At 44.4% G+C, this 18,538-nt stretch overlaps 1 protein-coding gene across 2 annotated transcripts in view; it reads right to left on the reverse strand.

Moving 5' to 3' along the window:
- Positions 1 to 3,419: 3,419 nt before the first annotated feature.
- CACNA1C (calcium voltage-gated channel subunit alpha1 C) overlaps positions 3,420 to 18,538 on the reverse strand; it is a 709,385-nt gene continuing 694,266 nt past the window's right edge. For both annotated transcript variants that reach the window (XM_077827237.1, XM_077827230.1), the window contains exons 39-47: positions 17,345 to 17,446; positions 15,476 to 15,603; positions 13,960 to 14,094; positions 12,494 to 12,846; positions 9,674 to 9,802; positions 9,007 to 9,116; positions 7,794 to 7,897; positions 4,014 to 4,340; positions 3,420 to 3,716 (exon numbers count right to left, since the gene is read on the reverse strand). In XM_077827237.1, the coding sequence (XP_077683363.1) occupies positions 3,420 to 3,716; positions 4,014 to 4,340; positions 7,794 to 7,897; positions 9,007 to 9,116; positions 9,674 to 9,802; positions 12,494 to 12,846; positions 13,960 to 14,094; positions 15,476 to 15,603; positions 17,345 to 17,446 (1,685 nt within the window). The remainder of the gene's footprint in view (positions 3,717 to 4,013; positions 4,341 to 7,793; positions 7,898 to 9,006; positions 9,117 to 9,673; positions 9,803 to 12,493; positions 12,847 to 13,959; positions 14,095 to 15,475; positions 15,604 to 17,344; positions 17,447 to 18,538) is intronic.

Raw genomic sequence — 18,538 nt, forward strand, 5'->3', positions numbered from 1 at the left:
CTTGCTGAGCACCCAGAGCTCCCACTGACTTCAGTAAAGACTACTACAGATTAGTAGCTTGTTTTTCAGAGGTGATGAGCACCAACAACTCGCACTAAATTTGCATCAAAGGAACTATTCAGTAAAAAAGAATGAGTTAGGGAGATGCTACCACCTGACTCCCTCTCAGAAATAGGTGACTAGAAGTGGGGATACTTCATTTTCAATAGCACTGAACCTATGCATCACAGCACTAAAAATGGAGAACCTTCAAAAGGTTTGGAGGTTTGATTTGGATCAGATAAGTAAAATCCCGAATCCACATGCAAGTCATAGGCAAAACTCCATGAGCGTTTGTCTCAGTAAAGAACCAGTAAAAATGCTCCGCACTGGGCTAATTGATGTCTATGCATAATTTTGCCTAGGTAAGTCTTGAGTAAGGATTTCAAGACTTTGACACCCCCCCCATGTGTAGCTAAACTGCTGCAAGCTTCTTTGGTTCAATAACTAGGCTGAAAATCTTGTGAGAAGAGGCTTTGTCTTGTAAAATATCCAGGACATATTGAAGTGCTGTTAGCCACTTTATAATACCACTGGGAATACAATACCACCAAATATATCCCTTTGTTATTTCTCCTTTAGGCCCCATTCAAAAGCAGGAAAGTACAGAGGTGCATGAAACTATAAACAATATACATAATAAACTTAACATTTTCAGATCTCAGAATAAGCTCAAGTTTTAGATGAAAGTTTGGTTCTGATTTTCCTGAGTCAGATCAGTCTTCTTTATTCAGTACTGATCTGCAACTCTGGGATCCATCTGGAAAATGGAGCAAACCTTGTGAGTTTTAGATAAAGACAGCCAAGATTCCAAATGAAGACTTCATTTCCAAGGAAAACCCAGCAAATTGCATAAGATCTACAATTCTCTTCTGGTTTGTCACTAGTAAGAGCCGAGTGCCAGGCAGAGGAGGGAGAAGAGGAAGTTCAGAGTGAATAAAAAGACTGGGCAGGAGACATAGTGCCATTGACTTCAGTGGAGTTATGCCAGATTTAAAGCAGTATGACTGAGGCCCAGAACCTGGCCCATAAACTCAGGTATGAAGAGAATGATGAGATTGCACACTGGAGTGCAAAATATGGGCTCATGTCACTAACCCTCAGTGTCTCCAGCTGAGAGCAGTACCAGAGCAATTCTCTTGAGTAACAACTCAGAACTCTTCACCTCACTTACCCTGGAATATCAGTTAAGGGCAGAGCTAGATTATTTTCCCTAGCTAATAACTGTGCCTCTCGCATTTGCCTGTCATGTACCCCAGGAAACTCTATTACTGATGAGAGTTAGAGATTCAGTGAAAGAAATATGAAATTACCTATTACAATTCCATCCCCCCAGAGTTGCTGGTGCCAGCTGAGTTCCTAGAAATCTTATCCGATCTGCTTGGCATATGGATTTTGCCACCCTAGTGAGAAGAAATATTGAGAGAATCTGAGCACAGGAAAGAGGATGAAGACTGGATAAAATGTCCTGGTTTCAGGAAGCAAGATACTCTATTCAGAAATTAATTGTGCATGTTTAAGGGAGTGAGGAAAAAGGAAAGTGAACACAAGATATGCAAAATCAGTAACGTTCAACCTGTCAGTGGATTGCAGACTAGTTACTTACACTAGGTACACTTTGTTCATTGTACAAATTAAAAAATGAAAAAAAATATTTAGTACCCATTTCCCCAACCACACGTAGAAAAGCACTTAAAAGTTCAAAGGTAAAGCTTGGCACACTCCAAATACGAAATGATTTACTTTACATGCAGCAAAATATACAAGAAGTGATCTTTTAAAACAAACTTAATTCAATTCATTATATTCGCTTGGCACAATTGCAATTCATTTTAAAAAAATATTTGAAAAATACTGAAACTGACCTGAATTCAAGTATTACGGTTTCTTCAACAGAAACATTATCAATGCAATAAAACATCACACGGAATATATCGAAGCATAACTCCTTCTCACTTTTGTTTGTTTTTCCCCTTAATTTTGTTTCTATACAGTTTTAATGCCAACACAACTCACAATTGTATTTTAAAATTAATATTATTGCATTGTTTTTGCATATCTTGTGGAACAGAAAATGCAAAGAGTTACTGATTCCCCTTTCAAAAGCAGAGACAGTGGTTTGTTTTCGCATTCAAATGGCCCCAGATACAGATCTCCTGAAGGTAAAACCAGGAAGTGGAGAACTGTATGCACTCATACGCACACACGCTCACTCAGGGCCGCTCACATACTCACAAAAATACCTAGCACTAAAAAGAATCCAAATCAATCACTCAAATGTGCAAGACTATATCAAGTGCATTGCCTACTATCTTTAAATTATAAAACAACAACAAAAAAAGGAGATTTCAATTACTATCAAATTAAATTACAAATTCTTGGTGTACATAATGGTTGATAAAACTCTTCTATCATTATAGCTTCTATCGAATTTCAATGGAGAAAAAATAGTTTAAATAATACAATGTAACCAAACCAATTTAACATTTGCAAAGGTGAAGACAAAACAAAACAAAAAGGGTGGTTACAAAACTTTGTAAACGCTCCTTTCTCCCCTCTCCCTCCAAAACAAAACAAAAATATTCAAAATAAAAATTGGAACATGCTTTCAAGAAAATATCAAACTGCAAAAATAAGGAGAGATCTACATAAGCCCATCACCACCTCACTTAGAAAAGGGCAGGTTGCCTCAGCTCTGCTTGACAGAGCTTGCTACCTGCTCTCTGACTGGTTGGCACAGCTGGCTGTCTGAGCTCTGATTGGTTGGCAGACATGGCTACCTGAGCTCTGATTGGTTGGCAGAGACCACTGCCTGGGAGTCTCTGCATTTTCTGTCAACAAGCCTTCCTGCAGTGTTGCCATTTGCCTCTCATGTCCCCTAAGGCTTCTTCTGCTTCCTCCTCCCCAACAAGGTACTGGAATCCACAGGAGAAGAAGTCCATCATTCTATTCCAAATCAAAAGGGCCTTGGTTTTATGGACGGTGAGGCTCATACAGAATATGTGCAAAATGATTTTACAAGCAAAGTTGAAAGACACCCGTTTGATGCAGGGTCCTTTTGGCGAGGGCCATCCACAGGAAGCTGAGGTTCTCCTTTGCATTCAGGAAGCAGCCGTCGTTCCTTGTGCAGCAACTGAGAACAAGCAGGGGCTGGCTCTCCTCTGCCACCTCTTCCTCCTCCTCATGGACACATGCTGGGGTTGTATTCGCTCCTGAAAAGCTCTCTTACACCACCCAACTCTGCGGCTCGTCCCAACAGAAATGAATGAAGAACGCTGTTCCGGTTACTCCAGGTCACGAGAACAGTGAGGCACTTCTGAAACAAACCCATTAGGAACATTGAAACAAATAAAAAACCAGCATCGCTTCAGCCCTGGCAACTACAGGCTGCTGACATAAATCCTGCTGTCCTGGAGCTCCTCCTGACTTTTTCTACAATCCGGGTTCTGCACCTCTTCCTCTTCCTCTCCTGCACTGTCCTGCCCTGGGTCCCTGCAGTTAACAAAAGGCAAGAGGTTGCCATTGGGGCTCTGCTTGCTGTTACCGTTGAGTATGTTGTCTGCTGCATTTTCCATCTCTTCTATTGTCATGTCACAGGCATCTGCTAGCTCTTGGGTTGTGACCTCAATGAACTTTGGATCTTGAGCAAACTGCATCAGTCCTTCTGAAATCAAGACCTTCAAAAGCAAGCGGGAAACCAGAGACAGAACACAAAGATAAAAATTAGCACTAGCATCATCAGTCCCATCACCCTTCCATCCACCATCCCAGCTCCTGTCTGGCCATTCCCTTTTCCCAACCAAACCTCTCTCTCCTCCTACTCACGCCACCAAGCACTGACTGGAAATGGCTACCAAAGCCCAGCACTGCTGTCTGCACTACTAATACCTATCCTCTTACAGCAGCCCTAAAGATGACTCATTTCTAGTTGCTGCTGCAGTCATTCCCAGGCCTCTGTGACTTTGTCGACTTACCGCTTCGACAAGGCTGCCAGCGCTGCCGTGGAACTGCCTGCTGCTCCCCCCAGTCTGGCTGGGGACGGTGAGGGAGACTGGCCTGGCTCTCCGAGGGCTTCTGCAGCTGGTGCTGTCAGAGTACCAGGAGCTGCAGTGTATTGATGGGAAGCTACTGTTGAGTTTCTCACCGGACTCCACTCCATCAAGCCGTAAAGTCGGGATGGTCTTCTGTGGCCAGCCACGGCTACAGGGCACGGCAGGGGGCGTGGCACACAACCGGGGGGAGAACGTTGTTGGGGAATGGCTTCTCTGGAGCAGGGGACTCAGCCCTGCCACTGCTAGTGCCTTCAGACAGAGAGAGAAAGAATGCAGTACTAGCCAGCTCTTAGAAGCATGACTCGAATGACTAGGCAGTGAGGGACGAGTACAAGGATGGCTTGAATGGGTTTATGCTAATTGGGAACTTAGATGGATTGACGTCTATGAAACACAGCTGTGGGTAATAAAACACTGTTCTGTTTTCTGCTGACCCATTTTGTAATTATTACCAAGATTCCGTTAAAAATGGCTTATTTTGTTCTGGTGAAATGTGCCAGATCAAAAGCTCTAAAGACTGACATCCTCTGTCCATGGAACAGGTACAATATAGCTAGCAGCAGTGCAAACTTCCCCCACGCAACCCTGCCAGAATGCCTTCATTCTTGTACCGGAGGGACCACCACTTCTGACGTAGGGTGACAGGGTAGTTCATTTTCCACATCCTTCAAATCTTTGACCCTTCTTCTGATGCCACTAACAACATCATGTACTGCTAATTGTGGTGATATGTTTTGGTGATATCTATTCTAGAAACTGGACTGAGACTATCAACTCATTTTATTTAGGTCTCCAGTGACACTAAGGCCATGTCTGGACTTACAAGCTTACAGTGGCACAGCGGTACCGATACAGCCGTGTTACTGTAAGAGCGCTCGTGTGGCCGCGTTATGCCGATGGGAGAGAGCTCTCCCATAATAAAACCAGCTCAATGAGCAGCGGTAGCTATGTTGGCGAGAGAGCGTCTCTCATCAGCATAGCACTGTGCACGTAAGTGCTTATACCGGCAACAATTATGTTGCTCGGGGTGGTGTGGGGTGTGTTTTTTCACACCTCTGAGCAGCAAAAGTTTTGCTGACATAAGTTCTAGTAAAGACCCAGCCTTAGTTGGTAATAACGTTCAGTTAGTACCAGCCTGCACTGGATTTTATGTAGTGATCTATTTGTGAAAAGATCAATATCCATTACTAGTCCCCTGAGCCACCCAGTCCCTCAAAAGAATTAAATACATAATTGATGAGTCATGTAGTACCTTTTAACTAAATAAGTGATTCAATGAAATCCCTCTTTCCATAGGGCCAGAGTCTGATACTTTTACTCACCTTGAATGGTACCTTATTCCACAAGTCAATAGGACAACTCATAGAGTAAGGTACTACTCCGTGTGAGTAAGGGAATCAGAAGCCAGCTGATAGAAAATAAAGGATTTTGTATTATCTGTAAGCAGAAAGTTCCCTCATTAACTTTCCAGCCCTCCTCCCATTGAAATCAATGGCAACTGACTTTAACACAAACAGGAATGGTTTCTAAATATGCCATGCTGATGATTTCAGACAAAGAAATGGGATAACAGAAGACTCTTCTATTAGTGCCATGGGTCAGTTACCCAAACATTTTTCATAAAGGGAGAGATTTTTAAAGGCACAAAAGGCAGCTCCTATTGCCCAGCTCCTATTAATTCTCAGTATAAAATGGGCACCTAACTGGCCTTTGGGCCTTTTGAATATCTCCCCCTAAAGGCCTGAACCTGCAGTCTCTGTCTCATAAGCAGCACCATTACATTGAACAGGCTGCAGGATGGGCCCTACATTGGTTAGAAGCACAACTGAACTGATTCTTCAGCCTGTTGTAGAAATATAATTAGGGATCATACACTGATATATGCAGCAAACTGTGTTTCCAACCAGTACAATACTGACAATGTTCCAGGAGTGTCTGAAGGGCCATAGCAAGTTAGATATTGATATGTGAAGGATATACACATATATGTGAGCCTTTCCTATGAATAACTCTTCAAGTATTCACAATGAGAAGACATCCTACACTGTTTAATATCTAAAGGGAAATTAACAGATTGTTTACAATGGACAGTGCAAATCTTAATTTCACCCACTGAAAGGGAGCAGCAATCAATATTACCAAACCCAGAAGACCATATTCTGATAGTGTAGTGGAGCTTTCTTGTAGTATTAACATTTTTTACACTAGAGGGAATGTTGATGGGGTGGAACACTGGACGGTTTTTCTGTCGCAGCACCATGAGTTCCTGACAGTGAAAGACATGAAGGACATGCTTCCCCAATACAGTCTTCCACAAGGCCTTCTTGCATTGAACTGTTGATCTGTGTACTGTATTGAGTGAATCAGACTGAAAGCTCCTTGAAGCAGGGACCTTACCCTCTTATGTGCTTTTTAAGAATCATGTATACTAATACCAATCTACAGATAATAAGAGCACCCCAGAAATGTGCAGTTAATTAAGGGAACATCAAGTGTTCCAAGGCTGGTAGTGCCATATGAAAACTGTTTCTGCAACAGTTTATAATATTATAGCAGGGGGCGGCAACCTTTGAGAAGTGGCATGCCAAGTCTTCATTAGTTTAAGGTTTCGTGTGCCAGTAATAAATTTTACATTTACAGGGCCCCCCCGACGGAACCCCAGACTGGCAGCGGGCTGAGCGGGCCGACAGCCAGGACCCTGGCTAGCAGGGGGCCGGGCGGTTGGAACCCCAGACCAATAGCGAGGTGAGAGGGGCTGGCGACTGGTATCCCAGGCTGGCAGCAGGCTCAGCGGGGCCGATGGCTGGGACCCCCGCTGGCAAGGGGCCGGCAGCCGGAACCCCAGACCGTCAGCAGGCTGAATGGGGTGGCGGACAGAACCACAGACCAGCAGCGGCTCACCTGCTGCCAGTCTGGGGTTCCGCCGGTTCCTGCCAGCCGGCCACCGGCCCCACTCAGCCCACTGCCGGCCTGGGGTTCCGTTCACCCAGGAAGGCAGTGGGCTGAGTGGGGCCGGTGGCCGGGACCCCAGTTGGCAGCAGCGTGCTAATAAAAATCGGCTTGCATGCCGCCTTTGGCATATGTGCCGCAGGTTGCCCCTGTATTATAGTGTCAGCCAAGGAAAGACAGTTTAGCATCAAACAAAGGACAGGTGTTCACTTCTGACTTGACAGCTGATTAATCATCCAGATATGTCCAAGTAGAAAGCACTAAGTTGATGTATGTCTCTGTCATGGTTTTTAAGAAACTGACTAGTTTCATGTAATCAGTTTACTTTTCAAAAATAATCAGCGTAACTGATTATTTTTGTACTAAAGTGGAGGTGGTCCCTCTCCATCTACTCATGTTAATAGTTCCATCAAAGTCAATGGAGTTACAGTAGGGATGGATTTGGCTAACTATTTGTACCATGAAATGTTAGCTAGGTTTTTGTTTTTTCCCCTTCGTGTAAGTCAGGTATTGATTGATATTGCCAACTTTGAAGAGCATATTCCTGCAGCTTTGTTCCGGGAGTTATGAAAATCCTGAAACTAGAAGCTGACAGGAGCAAAAAAACAATTTCTAACAACAGCATCTTTGATATTTGCAGAAAACAGTCCTAAATGGTCTCAGAAAGGTTGGCTAGTGGTGCCATTGGTAAGCACTGCAAACGTTAAATGTCCAGCTGGGTTGGTGGGCCGCAGCTTAGTAATTAAATCTTACCTGATGGTGTACCAGATGCAACGGCAGAACTGTCTTCTGTGTGACATCTACACCTTGGTTTTTCTGTCTCTTCAGACACTCTAAGTGAAAAGATGCTCTTCGACCTGCAATGCCAATGGCACAGAACTGTGATCATCATTTACACCACATTACAGAGACTCTCTGACCTGAGCTTGAGATCAGTGTAATACCTCTGGAGGTGTAGAGGAAAAATCCCCATTATAGGCCCTGTCCACTTTACCTTGATACCTTGCTAGAGCAACTGTATTTGAAAAATTTCAGAGTAACAGCCGTGTTAGTCTGTATTCGCAAAAAGAAAAGGAGTACTTGTGGCACCTTAGAGACTAACCAATTTATTTGAGCATGAGCTTTCGTGAGCTACAGCTCACTTCATCGGATGCATATGAAAAAGTTTGTCAAGCACCATAAAGTCTGACCAACAGCTGTGTTCCGAGACAGCTGAAAACTAGCATGTATTCTGGACAGGGATTATTTTTTTTAACAATAGTGCTAGTAGAAACTGTGCTACTGATGATCCTCCTAGGTATGCTAGAAGAAGATTTCTGAATGATGTGGCAAAATGAGTTGTAACGATGTTAGATGAGGAAATGAACCATGTTACAACAATGTAAAGATTCACTGATGTGAAGGGGCTGGTACCTCTGTGAAACTGCATGGTCAGAGGAGCGCTCTTGACTTTAGTCTGCAAATCCTAACACTTGAAAAGTTTCAATTAAAGCAGACACCAGATTCTCAGTGTATTTGCTTGTACTGAAATTCATCATTTTTTCTTTTGCAAGAGAGGAAAGAAGAACATTTTCTTTCTCCCTGTTCAATATTTAAAGAAAATACCACCACATACTAATTCACTCCATCTGCTGGCTCTATGAGGAGGTTCTTTTGGGCCCAAAGAGCTCTGATAAGTTCCTCTAGTTCACATGCAGACTTAATCAACCAGTTCACATAGATGCATGCCGTCCAGAGAACCATAGACTTATACACTGACTGAGCTGTATATAAGCAATGGAGATGCCTGCTGGTAAAACATGTGCATTGTCAAGATCTTATCCTGCACTCTGTGTCTCATGTTCTTCCTGGGAACCAAAGTGCACATCAAAACCTGAGGTCACACATGACAGGATTCTCCAGCAAGATGTGAGAAATCAGTCCAGGCATCAGAAAGCACAGCTTGTACATCCTGCTGGAATATTACCCAGTGACGAAGAGCGAAGAAATCCACTCTTTGGAGACAGCTTGGAGCCCTCCCCTTTGTTGTTTTCAGGTGGAGTCAGTTGTCTGTTTTCATCATCTTGGTATGACAGCCTGGAATGAAAAACAGAGAGGTTGGAGCCATCACTTGAGCAGGGTATCATGCTGGATGAGATATCCCTTCTACTAGGGAAAGGCCGCACTATTTGGCAGGAGATGAGGAAAAGGGGAAGAGGAAGGACACTCTGTTCACGAAGAAGGTATGTAGCTAACTTGTTAGTTTGCTAGATCTAAATGCTCCAGAGACAGCATCCAAGACTGGGACAGAGAAAGCTCAGGTGATAAAATCTGGGAACTTTAGACATTAGAAATGGATGGTGAAGGGGCCTGGAGGTAGCACTGCCAGTGGTACCACTGGGAGGAAAGGGACTTCAAGAAATCATAGAAAAAATTCCTTTCCCAATATTATTTGCCTGGGCTTAAGCACACTTTTTCATCCTTTGCTATCTGGATTGGCGCAGTGTTCCATCTGCGAACCTGTTTCTTCTTACTAGCCTTCCCCTAGTTCCATTCCCTCGGCTGAACTTATGAAGGGTCTTTAAAGAAAGATATCACACAGCACCCCAACCAGAAAACCCCAAACAGCTTGGCCACTGTATTGCAAAGCTCACATTTCAGTAGAGATCAGGCTTGGTTCGCTACAGTACTCTACGTCTTCATTCAAATTCTCATCATAAGTCTCATCCTGAGACACTTCTTCTTGGCAAACGATTGCCAGCTGGCTGTCTCTGGAACTGGAGCTAATGAGCAAAAAAGGCAAGTCAAAATTTGGATATGGTAAAGAAAAGCTGCTACCGAGACAAAAGTGACAGGGCTCCATCTGTCTGCGTTTATTGTTATGGCCCAGTGCCGAGCCATCACACAAAAATCGATGATCAAAGACAGAAGCACAGTTCATAAATACAAGTGACCTTTTGTTTTGTCCCCACTTACTTGGAGCTCCTTAATCAAAGCATGAAGAGTCAGTAGTGATGTACATACTATGAATGTAATTGATCATGCCTGCACTGCATGAGCATTCACAGGGCACTGACTAAATTCCTAAAGTCCTGTCCCATGGGGCTCAGTATAAAACCTGAGATGGATTCCCTGAGGGAGAGCGGGGTGGATTTTCTTCTATGGCTGTCACAAAGTACCGGTAAGGAATTTCAAAGGCTGCCTCCTTGACATTATACCACCCCTCTGGGCTGTGATGCTTATGGTCTCTTTTTCCTGTGTTCCACTCTCTGAGCCATTTCTCTCCCTCTGCTCTCTTTCATCGTCTCTCTCCCCTTGTCTTTCTCATCCTTGTTCCTTATTTTCTAATCACAGAATATGAGTAATTTCAATTGAGTTCAATGGGTGCTTTTCAAATTCTGTGGTAGGTGGAGCACCTTGAATTCCATCTCTACCTCCTCTTCCCTCCATTTCCTGTGCTGGGCTTCCTGGTATTAGGCTACAGTTTGATTGTGCAAGCAGCTGAACAGAACCTGGATCTCTGAAATGCCAGCATGGAGAGCTTCAGAAATCTGAAGTCCAGTCACTTTCACTCTGTTACCTGTGCTGTCAGCAGGGAGCAATGTGGCAGAGAAGCAACATGTGGGAATAGGAGGAGAAGTGGGGACACATGGTTGTTTGGTCACTGGTTCACACCACTTGGTGGAGTGGAGGGAAATGAGTATACTTATGCTGCTTTGCGTCAGTTGAAAAAAAAATCCAAGGAAGAGTGCTTGAGTGATCAGACAGGGGATGATTGGCAATCATCGCTGTATGGGTGAAGAAAAGGTCCTGAATAACAGTGTCATTCCCTCATCAGCCCACATGGCAAAGCTCTAGTCAAACCCTGCCCTATTTTGGTAAGAACAGGCTAAACCAGACTTTATTCTGCAATGATCAGAGAATGACAAGGGTCAGGTCTGAAATCATGTGGAGATTGAGGTGAAAATTCCACGAGTCCACCAGGTAATCCAGCTACCAGAGTCCACACAGTTGTCTGCATTATGGCTAGAGGAACCTAACTGGTGAATGTCTCCTGAAGATACCATACTACTATTACCATAGAACCTCAGAATTACGAACACCAGAGTTACAAACTGACCAGTCAACCACACACCTCATTTAGAACCCAAAGTACATAATCAAGCAGCAGCAGAGACACACACACACACACAAAAAGCAAACACAGTACAGTAGTGTGTTAAACGTAAATTACTACAAAAATAAAGGGAAAGCAGCATTCTTCTTTTGCATAGTAAAGGTTCAAAGCTGTATTAAGTCCATGTTCAGTTGTAAATTTTTGAAAGAACAACCATAACATTTTGTTCAGTTATGAACTTTTGAGAATTACAAACAACCTCCGTTCTCGAGGTGTTTGTAACTCTGAGGCTCTACTGTACTTCTTTTAACCCTCCTGACACTGAAAGGAAGGGCTTAAGTGAAACAATAATGGGGATTTGGACATTAACTTCAACAGGAGCAACTCTGGAGACCATTATAGCATGAGAGGAAACACCTACCGTCCCAATGTTTCATAGTAATGTGTCCTAGTTCACCAAGGAAGCAAGGGGGAAAAAGAAGACTATGTCAGGAACATAAACACAAGTAAGGAGGAGGAGGAGTATGGAAGTATGTGAAATGTCTATAGCTTCCAAAAGGAAGGCTGGGAAATGGAAAAGCTACGGGATTCTTTATTCAAGCAAACTCATACACCTCTGGCATCCTCGTCTTGTTAGTCTCTTCTCTTCTTCTCTAGAACATTTGGTCTCAACCTTTTCAGGCTGGCTATCCTTTATTTGAAGTCAGAAATATTCATGACCCTTTTACATTTATTATAACCAAGTAAAACATGTATGAAAGATAACAGTGATAAACCTATGATATAATTCATTCATGTGTGTTTTGACAGGTTAACAGTGAATACCTGACTTTGAAGGGTAAGGCTGTATGGAGGGATTGGGAAAATTTCCTTTGCTTTAGATTATAGTACATTTCTGAATGCCTCGCATCCCTCCTGATTGCATTTTATTAGCTCCCTGGGAGTTGTCACCTGCTGATTGAGAAATACTGGTCTAGAGTCTTTCCTCTAATGTTTTCAAGTATGAATTGCATTTCCCCATTCCTTCTCTATTTAATTTGCCTTAGGTAAAACACCTCCCTACAACCTAGGATGCAGCTCCCTTCAGATACCAATTTTATAGCCTGGGAGATGGAGGGTGTTGATCAGTGGTGGTGCTAAGCAGTCCTTCTTCCCAGAGGCTGAATGTGGTGCTTCTGCAGCATTGCTGGTCTAGGCAGCAAGTGATGAACCGGAGAGCTCACCTCAAATCCCATGCACGACAGCACCTTGTCCTGCCTCTAGCCTGTTGTAGCATGACTTTAACTAGGCAATATCATTTTTTAAAAATTGTACATATACGTTGGTTTCATTAGCCCATTGCTTCTTTGGAGCTTACCTTTTGGAAGTGAGTTTCCAAGGGGCCTCTTGCACTCGTATGGTGGGTGACAAGGGTGTGCCATGCCCCTCCACCGTGCTGACAGTACTTGGGTAGCTGGGTGGGCTGGGGAAGCGGGACAAGGCAGTATTGTTGGCATTATTGATGTTGGCATTGGAACCCGAAGACGAGTAGCTGCTGGGAGTGAAGGTGGAATCCACTAGCTTCTCGTGTGACGGGGACTCCGTATCTCCCTGGTTGTTGCCAGATTTATTGATGTGCAAAGGGCGCTGGGTGGTGAATGTCTGGGGAAATGAGCTCCTGCCATCACTTTGGTAGTAGCTGACATGGTTTCCGAACAGGCCACCAGCCCTCTGTCAGCAAAACAGAAAACATTTTCTCTTGGTGAGTGAGACTATGTGCAAATGAGGACACTAAACCTTAAAGCAATGTTTGGAGAAAGAAAATTTGGGGACCAATTTGGCATTGTGATATGGCCCTGTACAAGCAGAATGTCTCCCTACCAGGAAATAACCCTAGAATATGGGCATCTCTGTCAGAGGGGCTGTGATGGGACCGGGAGGGGTTCGTTATAGATGAGCTCTAATGTCGTGCTCTGATAGATGACAAGAGCCAGCTCCAGAATACAGAGACGCCTACAAGTGGTGAAGAGCCATCTTTGCACCTCCCCTCCATTCCTGTGTTGAGTGGAGTTTGGGTGGGATGGAGAATCTGGGCTATTGTGTTCAATTCTGCATACCACAGTAGCAGAAAGAGATCCACTCACTAGAAGGAATTCAGAGAACAGCAACAAAAATAATTAACCAGCAGGAGGGACTAGTGAGGAAAGGTTTAAAGAGCCTGTTACATAGAGCTTGACTAAGCCATAATGAAGGGGAGATAGAGTAACTTTCTGTAAGTATTTGAAGGGTAGAGGCACCAACGAGGGAGAGGGAATGTTGAGGGTTGCCCAAAGGGCGTAACTAAAGAAAAGAAAATTTAGGTTGATTATTCAGAAAAAAATTCTCCATGGTGAGATGTATGAGGGGTGGGACTGTCTCCCAGGGAAGTGCTGGAAGACCCATTGCTTGGGTTGCTTAAAAGTGGAGTAAACGAAGCACTAGAGAATGTAGTGGATCAGTAATGCGTAGGATGGAACATGGACGTGATGACCTGATTTGTTTTTTCAATTTCTGTGGGTCAAACCCTGACATTCTCACTCGGACCGTATTTAGTCTTTACTCAGGCAAAACTCCCACTGAGGAAAAATGGAGTGAAAACTACAGGCCATGAGGCCCTCAGGATTTGGCCATCTGATTCTATTTGACTTATAGCTTTATATTTTCCATTTCTGTTCTCTAAAACAGCCTGGGAAACTGAGAGAGAGAAACTGAAATGTATCATATAGCACTCCCCAATCTAATGTATTGGGCTCAGAATGTAGCCTCATTCAAGAGGCAAAGAAGGATTACAGCAGTAGCACCTACCCTGAAGATATCATCTTCAGAGGCAGCAGAAACAGCTTCTTTCATGGCCTTGTCTAGCTCCTCTTCGGCTGTCAGGTCTCCGGAGATTGCCCGTCGGATCTCTGGCCCAATGTCATGCAATGTGCGCAACCCGGCCTGGAAAACAGTACCATGTAACACTGTCTTCATGTAGTTAGGTGAGCAATAAAAACAGTATCACTTTACACTGCACATCATCTGTTGCCAAGCACTTTATGAACATTGATTAATTTAACCTCACCACCTCCCTGTAAGGTCAGCAGGTACTGTTACCCCATTCCCATTTTAGAGGTGGCGAGACCAACTCACAAAGAGGGTAAGTTGCTAAAGGCTGCATAGCAAATTTCTGGCAGAATTGGAAATAGAACCCAGGACTCTTCACTACCAGGTGCTTCTTTTAACAAGTACAGCACATGTGCATAAACATACAAGCCCAAATGAGCAAGCATGGGTGCTTTAGAGTTTGGCTCCTAAATCCATATTCAGGCACACAAATAAAAGAGCTGAACACCTACACTTCAGCTGAAGTCAATGGGAGTTCAGCATCTTTGAAAATCAGGCCAATTTTATTCAGGTACTTAAATATGGAATGGAGAGCTGAATTTTTGGCACCCAGATTTGGAAATTTTAGCCAGAAACTATATGCAGCATTTACCAAACCTTATTAATTGGAACGTGTCTCAATTAGTGTTGTTCTAGGAAACAGTTAAGGTGTCCTATGCTGATGCTGTGTACGTATCAGCCTATTTCTCACATGGCAGATTATTTGCTTGGAGTCCAGTATTATCTCTCTTTCTTACTGTAACAGTTTCAGTAGTCTATGGAGCTGGGGCTTGCCCTGAGTTCTGCAGCTGTAATCAATGCAAAATTCTTTTTTCAGAAATGCAGCGGAAGCTTCTGACATGCAATCTAGCAGTCCACATAGTGAATGAGTGGCAGAACTGAGACTAGATCCCAGGACTCATAGTCCCATGCCCTATCCACTGGACTATGATGCCTCTTGAATCCAGACATCTGCCTTGTTTTTTTTTAACTGCCAGATACCGTCCCTTACTTATCCATAATGACTCCCTCCTCAGAGGGGTTTAGGATGAAACATGACAACAGTAACAATCTTACATTTATTTAGTACCAGCTATCCAAATGGAACCCAAAGCACTTCCCAAACATTACCAATGGATTAATCAACTATAAACATAATTCACCCCAGCATCCTGCCAGCATAAGGAAGGGTGCATGGCCTTTGACAGATGTACGTCTATCTGGAGGGGTTGACGTGGCAGCTCAAGGTGCCTCCAATGTTCCCTCTAATGGGGTGTGGGGGCTGTCCGTTGCTCAATACAGTCCCCAAAGTGCATGGCACTTGCTGGGAAGGAGGCATGGCCAAGTCTCCTTGACTGTAACAAGGTTAAGGAGGTGTAAAAACATATTAAACCTCCAGCTCTATGTCCTTTTTTCATTCCTGTGTCACTCAGGCCCATATCTGCCCATGACTCACCTGCAAGGAGAGAGCATTCCGCTGTGAGGGTTTGCCCACGAGGCCTTGTTCTTTACGTTTCTTGAATTTCCGGAAATACTCTTGGATCAGGAAAGTGGCATAAAACTTCCCAACTGTCACCTCATCATCTGTATGGGGGATATTTCCAAAAGCAAGCAAGCAGCTGATTTTAAAGAGTGAATTCACCAGTACAAGCTGCAAAGCTTTGCCATTTACAGAAGAAATACCAGGAACCAAAGAAAGGCAAAGACATTTGTTTTGAGGGTACAAGTACAGCAGGTTAGAGGGCACATTTACTCCAGAGCTATAGCTGTTTGCAGAGGCTCTGTGGGGCTCAGAGATGGCTTACATCTATGGGCATAGGTTAGCTATACTGGTATAGAATGCCTCTAACTGCAGGGCCACCTGATGGGTACATTTGCTATACAGACATGGCTCCTGACCATTTCAGTCGCTTGTACTAATTTCCCAGATAAGACCTCAACGTCCTACTGTGAGTTAGTACCTGCTATAACCCAAAAGGGAACTTGGATTGCTTCAAACCAAGGGACAAATCCTGCAGTCCTTGCTCTCCCTTTACTCAGCCAAAACTCTCATTGATGTCAATGGGTCAAATCTAACTCAGTTTTTATTTAGGCAAAACTCACCTGGAGTCAATGGAAGTTTTGTGGGACATTGACTTCTGTGAGGACATGGACTGAGCAAAGACTTCAGGATCTGACCTTAACTATAGACGATCCCCAAGGTGCGATTCTGAGTGACAGCCTGAATGGGGGGTCAGGAATAATGCAGCGCTGCTGCGCCTCCCCAGCCCAGCATGAAGGCTCATTATTAAGGTACAAGAGGGGAGACCAGACACCCCGTATCTGGAAACCACCAGTGTCAATCATGCTCCTGCCTAGGATGAGCTGTCAGGAGATGGATGGACCAGAAAAGAAGGGGGTCATTGTTCTGATGCTGTGAGGGGGTCAGGAGTTGGGGGAGGATGGGCTAAGAGGAGGGGCTGTGGGAGAGTAAAGAGGGAGGGATAAAGGGGCTGTGGGAAAGAGAAAAATGGGACAGAGGGTGAGAGGGGAGAGTGAGACAGAAAGTAGGTAGCAGAAAAGGAAGGGAGGGGGAAGGGGACAGAAAGCATGCCTCAGATAAAATCCTGGTGCATACTCCCCAAATCTACCTCAATAACATACTGGGCCAGATGTGGATCTATTCCAATTTACACCAGCTGAGAATCTGGCCCCCTGTGTCCATATGGATCTGACAGGAGTACAAAGCACAGGCCTAGGAACCCAGGAGAAGAGGCCATAGCCTTAGCTCAAGATTGAAGGTTTATTTTTGACACACTGATAAAAGTGATGTTACTCTGCTCTTATATGCCCTGCCTACGGCTACTAAATGTTGCTTCTCTCCCTGGCATCAAATAGTTACTGACAAGGCAAACAAATAGAACACCCTGTACCAGGGATCACATTAGTGTTATGCAATACTGATAAGCATCTAGCCCTCCAGAGAAAGGCCATGGGCAATGTAAGGCAAAATCCTGTTGTCCTTGGCTCACTGGGAGTGTGTAGAGAACTGTAAACATCACTCCATTTAGATCTGGTGTATGCATCTGAGAATATTGTTTTCTCTCCCACCCTGACATCTCCACCTCCTCCCAAAAGTTGCCCATTTAGAGGGTTACATTGGTACAGGCATGATCTGCACTCAATCTGCTATAATGTCCAGTCTGACAGATACCATCCTGTAGAGGAAAGCATGCCTCCCATATCCTACCCAGAACCACAAAAGTGACAGGATTATGGAAAGACAAACAGCAGGTAGAGAAAGGGGTGACAAGACAGACAGACAAGGAAAGGCTAGTTTGCTCACCACCTGCCGGGGGCACAACCTGATCCAGCAGCTTCATGCTGGTGCGCTTCCAGATTTTCTTAATGATTGCTCGCAGCTCCTCATTGGCTTGCTCCAGGTTACCTGCCAGGGGAATCAGTGAACAGAGGAATTAAGCCAACTCCAGCAGAGGAGAAAATTTCACACCTATGCTCCGGCATCCCAAAAGGAAAAGAGTGGCTCAAAAGTCTGCCGAATGCACTCTCTTACAGCAGGAGAACACTTCAAGAGTAGCAGAGGGCAATTGGATGTGGGCAATGGGAATGTCTGACCATGGCTTACTCCCTCATGCTCACAGCAGGCAGTCTCATTCGGAAATGTGCAGAGAGTCAGGAACTGCTCACACCTCCCGTGGAGAGATGGAAAGGTGGGAGTGCACATTCTGATTCTGGGTGTGGTTGGACGTCTGCTCTGGATGGGCATTGCCTGAGCAGCCTGGCCGAGGGAGACAGAAAACTGTAGCACCGTTTTATGCTATAAATGACCACATGCATGATCTGATACAGCACTTCCCGCCTTTCCGGAGGTCCAGTGAAGTCAGAGCCGTGACAGGAAAGGGCCTGTGGAGGGGAAATATTTCCAAAGGAAGAACCATCTTGTAGTAACAGCACAGCTAGGAGTCAGGAGACCTGGATTCTACTCCCAGCTCTTCCCCGCTCTGTGCCACAATTTCCCCATCTGCAAAGCATAGATACTACCCACCTCACGGGGAAGTTGAGAGTCTGAATTTGGTGGTGTATGAAGTGCTACAGGGAAGGTACTAGAGACATGCAAAGCATTCTGATGAACTAATACAAAGGGTATTTTAAAGGTATTCTTGCTCATTTTATGAGGAAGGGCTTTGATAGCTTAATAGGTTCCACCTTGGAGGTACATAAGTATGGTACAAAAGTACTTGAGGGGACCATACCAGGGACTAGGATATTGCATATTGCATCCAAGGAACTCTAACCCCTTAACAGACATTACTGAATCAAGCAACACAACACCTCTGGGAGTGAGTAAATATTAGTATCTCCATTGTCTGTGATCCCCTTCCACCTTACAGCCCCTTTGGTTTATTTTTCTGACTCTCGTGTATGCCCCTTCTTCCATGCAGTCTCTTATGCATGGAATTCCCTTCCTTCTGGTGGATCAAACTACCACCCTCTCCTCCCCAAGTGCACTTGCCTCACG

This window comes from Eretmochelys imbricata, chromosome 1 (genome assembly GCF_965152235.1).
Source record: "Eretmochelys imbricata isolate rEreImb1 chromosome 1, rEreImb1.hap1, whole genome shotgun sequence".
Taxonomy (NCBI): Eukaryota; Metazoa; Chordata; order Testudines; family Cheloniidae; genus Eretmochelys; species Eretmochelys imbricata.